General features: G+C 40.6%; 2 protein-coding genes across 2 annotated transcripts in view; one reads left to right on the top strand and one right to left on the bottom strand.

Annotated features, from left to right (window-relative positions):
• LOC115215225 (28S ribosomal protein S9, mitochondrial-like) overlaps window positions 1-5,598 on the top strand; it is a 32,355-nt gene extending 26,757 nt beyond the window's left edge. Inside the window, exons 12-14 of the mRNA XM_029784447.2 lie at window positions 2,046-2,215; window positions 4,164-4,242; window positions 5,449-5,598. Of these exons, the coding sequence (XP_029640307.1) occupies window positions 2,046-2,151 (106 nt within the window). The 3' untranslated portion in view covers window positions 2,152-2,215; window positions 4,164-4,242; window positions 5,449-5,598. The remainder of the gene's footprint in view (window positions 1-2,045; window positions 2,216-4,163; window positions 4,243-5,448) is intronic.
• Window positions 1-14,460, bottom strand: part of LOC118764585 (galaxin-like) — a 97,779-nt gene that overhangs the window by 70,585 nt on the left and 12,734 nt on the right. The window lies entirely within an intron of this gene.

Genomic DNA, 14,460 nt, shown 5'->3' with positions numbered 1-14,460 from the left:
AAAAAAAAAGAACTTTTTTTGAACTGCCATTTTAATTTTATTTCTTCCCTTCTGTTGCTTTTTTCATTCTCCTTTCTGTGTCTAATTTATTTTGTAACATTTTGAACTGTTTTTCTTACGTTATGACAAGGAATTTCACTGTGTGGGAATTGACACCTCCCAAAAAGTACTTAAAGGAGCTCGAGGACAGAACCGTGGTGTTGAGGACATATTCGAGGTCGCTCGATACCATAATGGTTTTCCCGAAAGCCACCATTATGAACGAGCTGGCAGACTATATGCCAGCCGTTAAACATATTCAACGGGGAGCCAAATACGCAACGATTTGGTTGCTGTTTGACTCCCCTAAAGCAGCTTGCGATTTCGCGAGTAAGCCCATTGAGGGCGAAGAGATTCTGTTTCTCCCAAGCTATAAGGGGGAAAAATTGATACGATTATGGGTCTGCGGCCTGCCGCCCGGCTTTGAGCCTGAGTGGGTGGAAGATTCCATCCGCCGGGGTCTGAGTGGTGGTAGCGCCAAGATCTTGAACGTGAGAATGCAGCCTGCGGCTGACTGGGAAGGGGCAAAGGCTACTTTGACTCTGTGGACCCAGTCGGCCAAGAGTCTGGTTTTGCCGGACTTCTTGAAGATGGCCGGGTCCAAGTATCCGGTGATGCTTGTGGGACGCCTGTGTCACCTGTGTTCGGAGACCGGCCACATTAAGAAAAACTGCCCCAGGAACCAGAGTAGGATCCTGGAGAAGTTAATATCAGAGCCTCTCCCTGCCCCACCAATGGAGGGAGAGAAACAAAGTGAGGAGGGGGAAAAATCCTCCTCCAAAAGAAGAAAAAGAAAAGTGGGGAGCAATGGCGACCCACCAAAGGAACCGGAGGCTGCGGAAGAAAAAGAGGACCCGGTGCGTATAGCACCGGAACCTCAACCTCCCGAGGCCCAGCGTAAAAAGAAAAAGAAAAAGAGGAACGGGACGCCACCAGCGGACTGTAACACCCAGACGGCGTCTCCCATGTGTCCTCCGGCGGTTGTGATGCCGGAGAAATTTTATGTAGTCCTCTTCCATAAAGGAGGCACTGTAGAAAACGAAATAGGTAAGATGAGGAAGAGAAACCAATGGGAAGGACTTCGGTCCTGCATGGAGTATCCCGAGTGGCCTTCGCAGCTGGCTGCGGAGGTCCTACTCGAAAATGATATGTGCAGGATCGAGAATTCTTTCCCGGAGGATCTCTTGCAAGTCATACCTGTATGCGGAAGCCTGACGATGGACGATTGCGTCATTAAAGCAAGAGAGTTCATCGGTCGGGTAACGTAAATTGTAATTGTGTTACATTGTGACAGAGGTTTATTGCCTCTGAAGAGACTTTTAAAAGTGTAAATTGTAAATTGAAATTTTTGTGAAAATTTTTTGAATTTTTGTAATTTTTGAAATTTTGTAAATTATTGAAAAAAGAAGAACATTGTTTTAGAGAAGCAAAGTCGGCGGGCGCTTTCTGACTTCTCCCATCACCATCTTCATCAACCACCACCATCATCCATTAATGTCCTTGTCCAGCCCGCAGCTACTCTGTGTGCTGCCCTAGTGGCAAATTATTAAAATAAAGTAGCTTGCTAACCAACCACATGGTTCCGGGTTCAATCCCACTGCGTGGCATCTTGGGCAAGTGTCTTCTGCTATAGCCCCGGGCTGACCAATGCCTTGTGAGTGGATTTGGTAGACGGAAACTACTATCTTCAGAACAGGCTCAGTGTCCAGTTGGCTGTACCACATCACCAGTGTCCAAACAGCTGCACCCAATCATCCCATTCTTCCACTTTTTATTTGTAATCACTTTGCTTATAATGCTTCACTAAAGTCGATGTTTTATTCACACCCTGTTGGATTTCATCCACCCTCTTATCATTATCATCATCATCATTATCGTTTAACGTCTGCTTTCCATGCTAGCATGGGTTGGACGGTTCGACTGGGGTCTGGAAGCCAGGAGGCTGCACCAGGCCCAGTCTGATCTGGCAGTGTATCTGACTATAAAAACTATTTTTATTTATTTAGAGCCCAATTGCTGTATCCACTTCAGTTTGTGAAGAAAATTGGAGAAGTTGATGTGGAAGCTACTGTCGAAGGTGGTGGCCACACCAGTCAGGCTGGGTCCATTTGATTTGCGTTGTCAAAGGCCTTGGCTTCTTTTATGGACAGTGCAACAGTTGAGAAGATGCGATTAGGTAAGGGATTTTCGTTTCCAATATTCTTTTAAATTCAGCTGTTCTTTTATTCTTTTACTTGTCTCAGTCATTTGACTTGGCCATGCTGGAGCACTGCTATATTCATCTAGCTGTTATTGTGTAACCCTAGGTCAGTTTTGATCCTGTGGATAAGCATTCTAGCCATGATTACCCATCTTTGTTTTCAGGCATAATATATCTAAGATCATCATCATCATCGACATTATCAAATATGTCCTCCTTTTAAAATTGTAAATGACCCCCTTCGGTCATGAATGACTGTGGGATTGCACCTGGAAAGTTACCTTCCAAGGCACAAATCCAGGCAAAGTTGTTTATGGAAAACCAGCAATCACCCCTGCATACCAGCCTCTCGACTCCATACCACCGATGTCATCAAAGGGAAAGGTAAAGGCCGATACAGCTTGGCACCAGTGATGTTGCAACTCATTTCTACAGCTGAATGAACTGGAGCAACATGAAATAAATTGACTTGCTCAAGAAGACAACAAACAGCACAAGCCAGGAATTGAACACACGGGCATATGGCGTTGTGGTTAAGAACACGGGCTACTAACCCCAAGATTCTGAGTTCAATTCCAGGCAGTGACCTGAATAATAATAATAATAATAATAGCAACAACATCGAAAAATACCTTAGGAATGAGAACCCAGGTTTGAAATTTCCCCAAGACACCTGATGAAGGGTTAAGGGTATATCAGCTGAAACTTTGTGTTAACAACAAACAAGATGAGGACAAATATCCGTCAAATGTAAATAATGTAAAAAATGTTCACTACCCCATAATTGTGAGCCCAACGCTCTAACCATTGTGCCACTGTGCCATGTGCCTTTTAAAGTTGTAGTATTGTGTGATTTGTGGGAAAATTTGGCTATTTCTAGCAAGTGAATTTTATTCCAAACATCTTTTGCATGTCTACAGAAAATGAAGAATTTTGGTATGGTAAAAACTTGTGTCCCTGAAAGACACCCACAGACTAAGGTCATTAACAGCAAATTATGTCACATTAACAGCAAATTATGTTTCTTCATTTCAGGAAAATGAAAATCAAAGTGTCTGCCTCTCAAGTATTCTCATCTCAGTGTATCTGATAAAGTTAATAAAACTCGTCTGCTCCCATGTATCTCCTTTGCAACAAGACATCTATTCCTGTTCCTCTTTCCTACTTAAGCATCTCTACACTTGTACGATGCCACCCACCCTCAATACTGCATTCCCAATCTGTGAAGGGGGTTTACTTGCATGTTACTTAGCGACCCTACCAGTGCTGGTGCTATGAAAAAAGCACCCAGTACACTCTGGTAAAGTGGTTCGTGTTAGGAAGAGCAACCAACCATAGAAACCTTGCTGAGGGAGATATTGGAGACCCACATGGCCCTCGGGTTAGTTGGATCTTGTCGAACCATACAAACCTGTGTTCCTCAACCATTTTTCTCCTCTGGAACCCTGTTTCCTCTTTTACCCTACTGGACCTTCATAGTCATTCAATATTTAAAAAAATCCTATTTTTATAATTAAATATTATTAAGACATTAGTTGAATGTCTGCCTACTAGAATAAGGGATAAGTCTGTGTACTGTAGCGTAATTTAAACCATTTTTTAAACCCTTTCGCTACCAACCCAGCTGAAACTGGCTCTGAGTACAAATGTTTCATTTTCATAAGTTTTGAATTAAAATCTTCCACAATTAAAATCTTAGTCACAATTTATGTTCCTAACACTAGCTTAATGACAATGAAATTGTTTTACTAAATTCTTTGTTATATTTAAAGTAATTGAAAGAAACCCAGAGCATTTCAAAATAAATACAGTAATGAAAGGGTTAAACAGACAAGTGTAGCTTATTGAAGAATGCTTTAGTTAGCCGTGTTGCTGAAAGAAAAAACCAGAAGAAGAAAAGTAATTTCCTGTTTCTATATTGCAGCTGGACTTTTGATGAGAGATTTGCGCCGCAAAGAACGTAAAAAGCCTGGTCAACCAAAAGCTAGGAAGAAGAGTACTTGGTAAGTAATGTATCTGTTGGTTTTAGATAGGTCCCCCATGTTCCTTCCTGCTTGTTGTAAGACATGAGTAAAAGGGTCAGTTAAGGTAGCAGAATCATTTGCATGTTGGGCAAAGTACTTAATGGCATGTCTTTTGGCTCTCTACATTCTGAGTTCAAATCCTGTTGAGGTCAGCTTTGTCTTTCATCTCTTTCTGGGGTGATAAAGAGAAAGGACCTGTCAAGAACAGGGATGATGTAATTGTCCCCTCCCTTCAGAATTGCTGGCCTTGAACACTGCAACAGACAGGTGTCCCATTCAGTGGTCAATGTTGTGATCTTGGTCACTTATACATCATGAGGTCTGGATAGGCTCAGGAGAAAGAAATTAAAAAGAAAACAGAAACTTCAATTGATACTGATAGAGTTTTTACGGTGGCACGTAAAAAGCAACATTTGAGCATGGCTGATGCCAATGCCACCTGATTGGCTCGTGTGCCAGTGGAACTAAAAAGCACTCACTACACTCTTGGAATGGTTGGCATTAGGAAGGGTATCCAGCTGTAGAAACTTTGCCAGATCTGATTGGAGCCTGGTACAACCTCCTGGCTTGCCAATCCTCAGTCAAACCATCCAACCCATGCCAGCATGGAAAGTGGATGTTAAACGGTGATGATGATGTGATATCCTGGGTTCAGATTTTAGTACAAGGTCAGTAAATTCGAGGGAGGGGTTAAGACAATTACATTGACCGCAGTGCTCAACTGGTCCTTATTTTATTGACCCTGAAAAGATGGAAGGCACAGTTGGCCCCAGCACCATTTGAATTCACAACATAAAGTAGGCAGAAATGCTGCCAAACATTTTTCCTGGTGCTGTAACAATTCTGTTAGCTCACCACCTTCATAGCCGCAATATATTGACTTCATTAAGGTGGCAAGTTGGCCGAATTGTTAGCATGTCTGGCAAAATGCTTAGTGATATTTTGTCTGTCTTTACGTTCTGAGTTCAAATTCTGCTGAGGTTGACTTTCACTTTCATCCTTTTGGAGTCAATAAATTAAGAACCAGTTGCATACTGGGGTCAATCTAATCGAATGGTCCCTCTCTGCCCCCAAAATTTCAGTCTTTGTGCCTAGAGTAGAAAAGAATATATTGACTTCATTGTTCTTTGAATGTGTAGAGTTTTATTCTTATTGTTTACTGTATCTTTTTTCTTTGTTTTTTAGGAAAAAGCGTTGAAGATGAAATGAAAGTCTTCAGATCAATATTGTAACACATCCATGTTTTATTGGTTTCAGAGTGAATGTAGCTGTAAAATAAAAGGTTTTATATAAAAAAAATTAACATATAATAGAAATAAACAAGTTTAACAAAAACGTATGTTCGTCTGCATATTTCAACTGTTTAATAGGATTGTTGATATGTTGTTCCTCTCTAAGGTTGCGAGTTGGTAGAATCGTTAGCATGCTGGGCGAAATGCTTAGCGTTACTTTGTCTGTCTTTACATTCTGAGATCAAATTCCGCTGAGGTCAACTTTGCCTTTCATCCTTTTAGGGTTGATGAATTAAGTACCAGTTGTGTACTGGGGTCGATCTAATCGAATGGCCCCCTCCCCTGAAAATTTCAGGCCTTGTGCCTAAAGTAGAAAAGAATATTTTGTTCCTCTGTCTAAAAGGGTTTGCAAAGGTCACAAGGCATAACCCCTTCCTCCACAGTAAAGCGATAATAGGAAATTAAAATCAAGATATCTATTATGTTACACTTGTTTCAGTCATTGGACTGTGGTCATGCTGGGGCACCACCTTGAGGAGTTTAGCTGAACACATTGACCCCAGTATTAATTTTTAAGATAGATATTCCTTTGATCTCTTACACCTTAGATCATAACTTCAACACTAAATTTTATGGGCTTTGTCTCTATGATTTCTGGCACTGGAACTAGAAGTGGGTATCCATTAGAACCTCAACTGCAGCTGACTGTTGGATGTGGTCATCCTTCATGAGGGAGGTATGAACTTGTTGGTCAGAGCAACCTCAGCCTGCCCCAGGCAAACACCATCACAAGTACAAGCAAGTAAGTAAGGATTAAAGCTGACAGAATCGTTGGCATTTTCGTCAAAATGCTTAGCAACATTGTTTCCATCTCTCTACATTCTGAGTTCAAATCTCGTCCAGGTCAGCTTTACCTTTCCATCCCTCCTGGTTGAGAAACAGGTCAAGAAAAATCTTTGTTGTTCTCAAACCAGGTTTGTGGTCCCAAGAGTTTCCAACAGAGTGAATTTGGTTGAAGGCAATTGGAGTTCAGAAGCGAATGTGTGTGTGTGTATGCAGTAAACCATTCTGCAACAATTGCAGACTAGAGTGTAGTTTATTGTGATGTCACCTGGAATAAATCATCGTTGATAAATGCATGGATAATATCAAGAAAACAGTTATTAGTCTGGTAAAAATTTGAATAAGTTCTATCTGACATTATTTTGGAGTATAATTTGTTTGCGGATCCATTTGTTATGTAGCATATTTAATGATTCGTAATACAGATGTTAGCAGGGCTTGCTGAAGGTATCTGTAACTCAGTAGTCACCCAGGACATGTAATGCAGTCTCGTTGCAGTTACCTTGCTTTTCGAAGCAGTTCTTCCAGAGGTCTTCAGCCTTGCTTATTCCATCACATGCAGCAATTTATGCAGCACTTCGTGCACGTCTTTGTCCGTAGCAAACCGACGACCTTGTAAAGGTCCAAAGAGGTGATAGTCGAAAGTGGGGAGATCTGGACTCAGCAACTCAAAACCCAACTTCTTAATTGTTTCAACAGTGTGGACGGCCATAAGTGCACGTGCATTGTTGACAATAGGGCCCAGCATTTGGTGCAAATTGCTGGTTTCAGTTTGTTGGCCAATATTTCACTGTAACCTACACTGGTGACTGTAAACCCCTTTTCCAGGTAATGTTCCTGTAGAGGCCCGTTTGCCTCCCTTCCCCACAAAAAAACACGTTTGCCATTGCTTTTCCTGCAGAAGGTCAAGTCTTGAATTTCTTTTTCGCTGGCGACTCCGTGTTTCCATTCCATATTCTACATTTTGGATTCTGGCTCAAAGTGATAAACCCATGCTTCATCACCTGTGACTGTTCTCTCCAAAAACTAAGTTTTGCCTTCACCCTTGTTGCGGTTGAGTAAGCATTGACAGATTTCCACACGATTGCGCTCATGCGCTTCGGTGAGCGCTCTTCGCACCCATCGCTTTACAGAAGCGAAGTTTGTGGCGGCTGATTTCCTTTGTAGAACCATGACTAATTTGCAGAGAACATGCCATCTCATTGATGGTCACTCGTCAGTTTGCCAGAACCATCTCGCGAGCTCGTCGAATCTTCACGTCAATGGTGGAAGTTGGTCATCCTTCTCCTTCTTTGTGCTTTATGCTTGTCCGGCCATTTCGAAACTCTTTGGTTCACCCATACACACTCCTAGGCGGTAGAGTGCTGTCCCCAAATTGCACCGAAGGCCTGCGATGAATTTCAGCCCTTGACATACCTTCAGAGCAGAGAAATTGTATCACTGATCTCGGTCCTTTTATGCCCACGGTGTGACCGTGTTTTCTTTGTAACACAAAAAGGAAAACTGGAGCAATCGTAACCACAGGAGTGCCACCAGTAAGCACGCGAGTGCTGGAAGCAGTGCGACCAATCTAGTGAATCTTTGGTGAAAGTGCAGATAATTTTTGACTGCCTCTTGTATGAATAACCTCACTAACGGAGAAATCTGAGCAGGTCAAAGTTACTTCGACTTTTCGTTATCAGCGATGACGTCATTGTCTCTTAGCAACAATATTTTCAGTCCCAATACAAACATTTTCCTGTTTCGTTTGTTATTCAAACTGAATTTAATGCAGTCGACCGAAAACACCACCACCACCACCACCACTACTACTACTACTACTACTAGGAATGTATGGTTTTTTCTTAGCAGCAACAGTAGTAGTTCTTTTCATGTCAGTGTCTTCGGTACCAATGTGAATCAGGTCCCGCCAGTGAAGTTGGTTTGAGGCATGCATCTCCCAGACGTCAATCACACTTTGGCAGTTTTTAAGGGATATTTTAGGCCGCCCTCGAATCTTTGTTAATATCGTGGTTCCCGAGACAGAATTCGTTACGGAGAAGTTGCTTTGGAATACAGTGGTCTGGCATGCAGACTATCAGCAAACAAAAGTACACGATTAGAATGTTGGTTTCCTGAAGCATGAAGATGTTAGGGATCTTGTCCTGCCGGCGGAAGTGCAGGATGCTGCCAAGGTACGTGGCACTCCGTTGGTTACGACGACGAGCATTCCAGTTGATCCGATCAACGGAACAGCCTGCTCGCGAAATTAACGCGCAAGTGGCTGAGCACTCCACAGACACGTGTTACCATAACATAGTTCTTGGGGGATATTCAGCGTGACACAGAGTGTGACAAGGCTGGCCTCTTTGAAATACAAGTACAACAGAAACAGGAAGAAAGAGTGAGAGGAAGTTGTGGTGAAAAAGTACAGCAGAGATCGCCACCATCCCCCATTCGGAGCCTTGAAGAGCTTTAGGTGCTTTTGCTCAAAAAACTAAAAAACCATTCACAACGCCCAGTCTGGGAATCGAAACTGCGATCTTACGACCGCGAGTTCGCTGCCCTAACCATTGGGCCATTGCACCTACACGCCGCCAAAATACCGTGTGTGGAAATAATTGAGTTGCTTTGCATATCTACTGATTATTCAGAATCAGTGGCGACTCGTAGATAAAACTAGTTGGGGTGCTGCTTCAGAAAATTTTTAGCCGTTGTTTTAATATTGTGTAGAAGGAAACAAACATATAAAAAGAATATTTATACGTAAACTTGATCGATTCGTGTTTTAGTCCTCTCTTTCCTTGTATGGAACATAACATTGACTAGAGCAAACACACGCATATCAAGTTGCCACCCCGATGGGATCCGCACACCCCACGCATCTCGCACAGCCGAAACCCCTACGATATATCTCCACTTTGTGGTCTAACAGCCGACCTCTTCTCAATCGATATTTAATGCTCTTAACAGTGTGCAACCGAGACACGTGAATCTGTCAACAATATGTATTTTTTTCTTTTGTCCCTTTACAAAATCTGACAACCATGCTATAGGTTTCCAGGCGAATGACCTTCATCTTTATGTTTATTATGAGGTCAAAGTTGTCGCAGGTTGTTCACAACAGGTCCACCACCTTCTCTATCTTCTAATCGTTATCCGCTTTGAGAGAATGGTTGTCGGCGAAGAGGAAGACCCCGAGAACAGACTCACTGAAGACAGTGGGCGTCGGACAACTTGCATAACTTGCCATCAATATGGTACCTGAAGCAGATGAACGGGGTGTCACACGGCACCCCGATGGCATTCTATCTTGATGGGGACCTTTTATTTTACTGGGAAGGTGTCACATATTTGTTCGGCATCAAATATGCTGACCATCATGCTTATGGAAATGTCAGCCTATTGTAACAAATCTGCTGGGGAAGCGAAACTTCTCTGTGATCTTCCACGAGACGTCCTCGCTGAATTTGCCAAGAGTCTTTTGTCAAGTCGACAAATGTCGTGTAGAGATCGCAGAGTTGTTGTCAGAATTTTTGTTGGCGTTGATATACTACGAAGAATCTTGTTTACAGTCCCACGATCGGCACGGAAGACACATTGACTCTGTGGAAAGAGATCTTGTTGTACGTGTTTCAGTTGACACTTGAGCAGGAAACGGGCCGGGATTTTACTCTGCGATGAACAGGAGAGTTGTCGCATAGCTGGTGTTTCCCTTTTCTTGCGCAATGTCGGAATGTTTGAAGTTCTGGAGAATTTCTCTTTGCTCCATTGGGGAAGATGTCAGTCAGCGGTGCATGGGCGAACGTCACAACTATTTTGTATACACCATCAGGAATGACGTCAGCATTAGGGATTTTGGCGCTGGATATCAACGAGATAATCTTCATGGCTTCAGGGAGTGTAGGTGGGAAGTCAGGCTTGTGGTTTACTTCTCCCGTGAAAAGCGAGTTACATTAGCCTCATTGATTAAAGATGGTCGGTTGAGTACATTATCAAGGTTTCTATCTCTCTAGTAACAGCTGCTTGTCTTTGAGCAATGTTTGGTTTTCATAACCGGAAAAACAAAAAGAGTGGGATGATCCCAAGAACTGTAGACCGTAGACGGTTTTCAGTGTGTATCATCTCAGATCTCGCATGTCTGGAACCGCCCTCCCACCACCTGAATTTCGTCTACTTTAGCACTAATTCAGAAGTCTTGCATCTCTCGAAGCCTCCCCAGTACAGCATGGGAGAATCTAGATTTAAAAAATGCCGTATTACTTGTTACCGACGGATATTTCCAATGGAATCGGTATCGTTGATTCTCGCCAGGAAATCGAACGCGTTTCAACTCGTCATTCTCAACGAAAGCAATCCTGGTAGTCACGAATAGCTGGTCCAATATGCTTTCGGACAGTTTGATAAATATTGAATCTGAAGGAGACACAGCGTTTCTTCAGTTACGTAATATAAAAAAATATTGCATTTTTTCATTAATATCAAACTATAATATTTCTAAAAATATTGCCAAATCAATGGAGGTTTAACATTGCATAATATAATAACGGGAAAGTCTCTGAGCAACAAATCAAGTTAAAAGGAATTGCTTAAACGGAATTTAATGTTTCCAGTTTGTCTGGATTCCATGGACATCGTTGGTAGTTCTGAATCGCAATCTGTTTATTTCTCTATTTATTCATTCGATAAAGAAAAACTATTCCTGTTCCTCGTCGAAATGCCGACGGGGGTATGGATGAAGTGACGTCACTAGAGAATCTTCTTCTTCTTCTTCTTCTTCTTCTTCTTCTTCAAGTTGCGAGCTGGCAGAGGCGTTAGCATGCCGGAGAAAATGCTTAGTGGTATTTCGTCCGTCAGTACGTTCTGAGCTCAAATTCTGCATAGACCAACTTTGCCATTCATCCTTTCGAGGTCGATTAAATAAGTACCAGTTACGCACTGGGGTCGATGTAATCGATTTAATACCTTTGTCTATCCTTGTTTGTCCTTTCTATGTTTAGCCCCTTGAGGGTAATAAAGAAATAGGTATTTTGCCTGTCTTTATGTTGTGAGTTCAAATTCCGCCGAGGTCGACTTTGCCTTTCATCATTTCGGGGGCGATGAATTAAGTACCGATGTAATCGACTATTCCCCTCCCCCACCAAATTTAAGGCATTGTACCTCCAGTAGAAATGATCATTATTATCATTATTATCATTACATTTTATCACAGATTTTGTTGGTGCTCCTGGAGTCTCGCATGCATTGCGGACTTACTGCCTGCAACCTACTGGACTATGACATCCATTCCTGTCCTGTTTATTCTGGCCTTGCCAAAGAGGCAAACCTTTTGTAACAGTTCTACTAGGCACTCTATTCCAATTTCCATATTTTCCTTGATGCTTTCTGATACAGTTCCCAAGGACCCAACAATAATTGGCACTATCTTCACCTTCTTCATTTTCCATAGCCAGGCTATTTCGTACTTAATCTTCTTAACTATTAGTGGGTCAAAGGAGCACGCAACACCAACTATATAGCATATGTGTTGCCCCTTGTCCACCACCACTTGGTCCGTTCTGTTAGGCTGTAGCACATCATCTGTTTGGATTGGGAAACACCCAGAGAATTTGTAGTCTCTGACTCCGCCACTCTCTGCGGTTTGTGCTCATACCACATCTTGTCTATTTCTAGCCCCCGCTTTTCGCACAGTTTCCAATGTAGCACTTTCGCTAGTAGTTGTAGTAGCAGTAGCAGTAGTAGTAGTAGTAGTATTAGCAGCAGCAGCAGCAGATCTTCGCTGATCTGAAGATGTCAAATTAAGAGACACGCAGGAAAATTTGCAACGCATAGATCTGTGCATTTTCCAACTGTGATGTTCGGAGTATCAGCCGGGTGAAGTGTCGCCTTTCATTAAATAAATTAACAATCCGGAGCAGCAACGTATATTGTGTGCTTAATGTGTTTCGTACATTTGAAGGAGTTCAATGCAGAGAAATAAATATATATAAAATATGATGGATGACGTAATGGAAGTAATGTAACCCAAAACAAACAGTAAAAGAAACAAAATGACATATATATATATATATATATATATATATATATATATATATATATATATATATATATATATAAACGGCAGTTTGTCTGTGTGTGTGTTCTGTGTGTCTGTTTGCTTGTACCCTCACCCTGACCACGGCTTTCAACCGATTCTGATGAAACTTGACACACACATAGCCCAATGTCATAATTCAAAACTAACGCAGCGAACATTTTGAAAAGTTCCCCCAGTTCTGAAAAAAATCGATAAATTCGACATGGGGTCAAGAATTAGAAACACAAACCACATACTGTCTAGGGGATGCAACTCGACCTTTTTAACTAAAAAAAATATTTACCATCATTTTTTTTCCATTTTTTGGCTATAACTCTCTAAAAATGCTTTATAGTTATTTCCCTTACAAACCCGAGCAACGCCGGGCGATACTGCTAGTATATATATATAACAGAGATGTACTTGCATAGCATGTGACCTGATCTGAGATTGTGTGCTGGAACGAAAACAATTTTGCAACGTGGAAGGTGTTTATAAGCCCTTTAAAAGTACACAAAAAACCGATAGATTTACTTCAACATTTAAATTTAATTTGCCAAAAATATTTTCGCCGCTTTGAGACCACCACCTGTTCACTGTCAGTGTATCTAACGGTTTTTATGTGCTTCTTAAATGGCTTATATATATATATATATATATATATATATATATATATATATATATATATACACAATTGCAGCGTGGAAGGTGTTTATAAGGTTTTTATGAACGTTTGTAGGATATAATATTGTATAAACTCAACTAACAATTAAGATAGAGAAAAGATGTTAAAAGTTTAAAAAAATTTTAATCTATGCATACGATCGTTTCAAATGAGAGCACTAACATGTAAGAAACATAGAAAAAATTTCACTAATTTCACTATGCTTTCAACGTGTCCAACAACTCAACATCCACAAACTTATATACATATATATATATATATATATATATCAACTCGTGTGTTCATTTTCAACCTTCTACACACACGCGCGCACACACACACACACACATACATATATATATATATATATATATATATATATGTAGGTCCCGGGTTGATCCGGGGTTAACCACAGTAAGTAAGGTACTCAATATAGAAGCTCCTTCTATATAATAAATATATATATATATATATATATATATATATATATATATATATATATATATATATGTATGTATGTATGTATATATATATATGTATGTATAGCAAAGCATATGTATTTGTAAGCATGCGTATCTGTGTATGTGTAAGTGAAAGTATGCTTGTGCTTAAGCACGCATACACACGACGGTATGTATATGTATCAATTCAAACTTGTGTATGTATACTGGCCTCTATAGATGCCAATAACATCGCTACAAGTTTTTTCCCCACCCCTCCTTCGTTCCTTTTTCTCTCTTTCCCTTTCTTTCGTTCCCCCTCCTTGCTCAGTATATGAGAATTGCTACATAGATGAATTTTAGCTTGCGTTCGAGACGGTTTGCGTGAATATATGTACACATGCTTTTATGTGTATAATTTAGATTCATATTCATACGTCTGTATACGTATGTATGGCGTTTACGCGCATCCTTTTGTGTATGTTGATATATATATGTGGATTTTAATATAAATATGTATTGCAGTATTTATAACAGGTTTAATTTCTATGCATTAATTTGTACTGTCTTCATTAACGGCAATAGGTTTTTTCCTCGGTTTTTTCCTCGGATTTTATAATTTTTATAATTTTTATAAGTTTTTTTATATATATATACATATATTTTTTACCTTTTTGTTTATCGCTCGAAGATTGACCGTTTTTTCTAAAGGGCCAATCAAACAAGTCCATTTCTTTTTAAAGGTGTAGCATTTGTAAGAGTATAGATTGAATTAATATATAAGTTCCATTCTAGCAAAAACTATCTGATGAACGGCAACGAGAAACTCAGAGTAACAGATTTTGTTGAATTTTCTGCTGCTTAAAATAAAGTATATATATATATATTTCGTTTTGGGACTTGCTTTGCAAGATTCTCTATGTGAGTTCGTGTGTTGAAGCATATTCTGTTGTGTCTGGGAAG

Source organism: Octopus sinensis, linkage group LG8 (genome assembly GCF_006345805.1).
Source record: "Octopus sinensis linkage group LG8, ASM634580v1, whole genome shotgun sequence".
NCBI lineage: Eukaryota > Metazoa > Mollusca > Cephalopoda > Octopoda > Octopodidae > Octopus > Octopus sinensis.
Note: the sequence above shows the minus strand (reverse complement) of the source record. Positions and strands in the feature narration are given on the sequence as shown.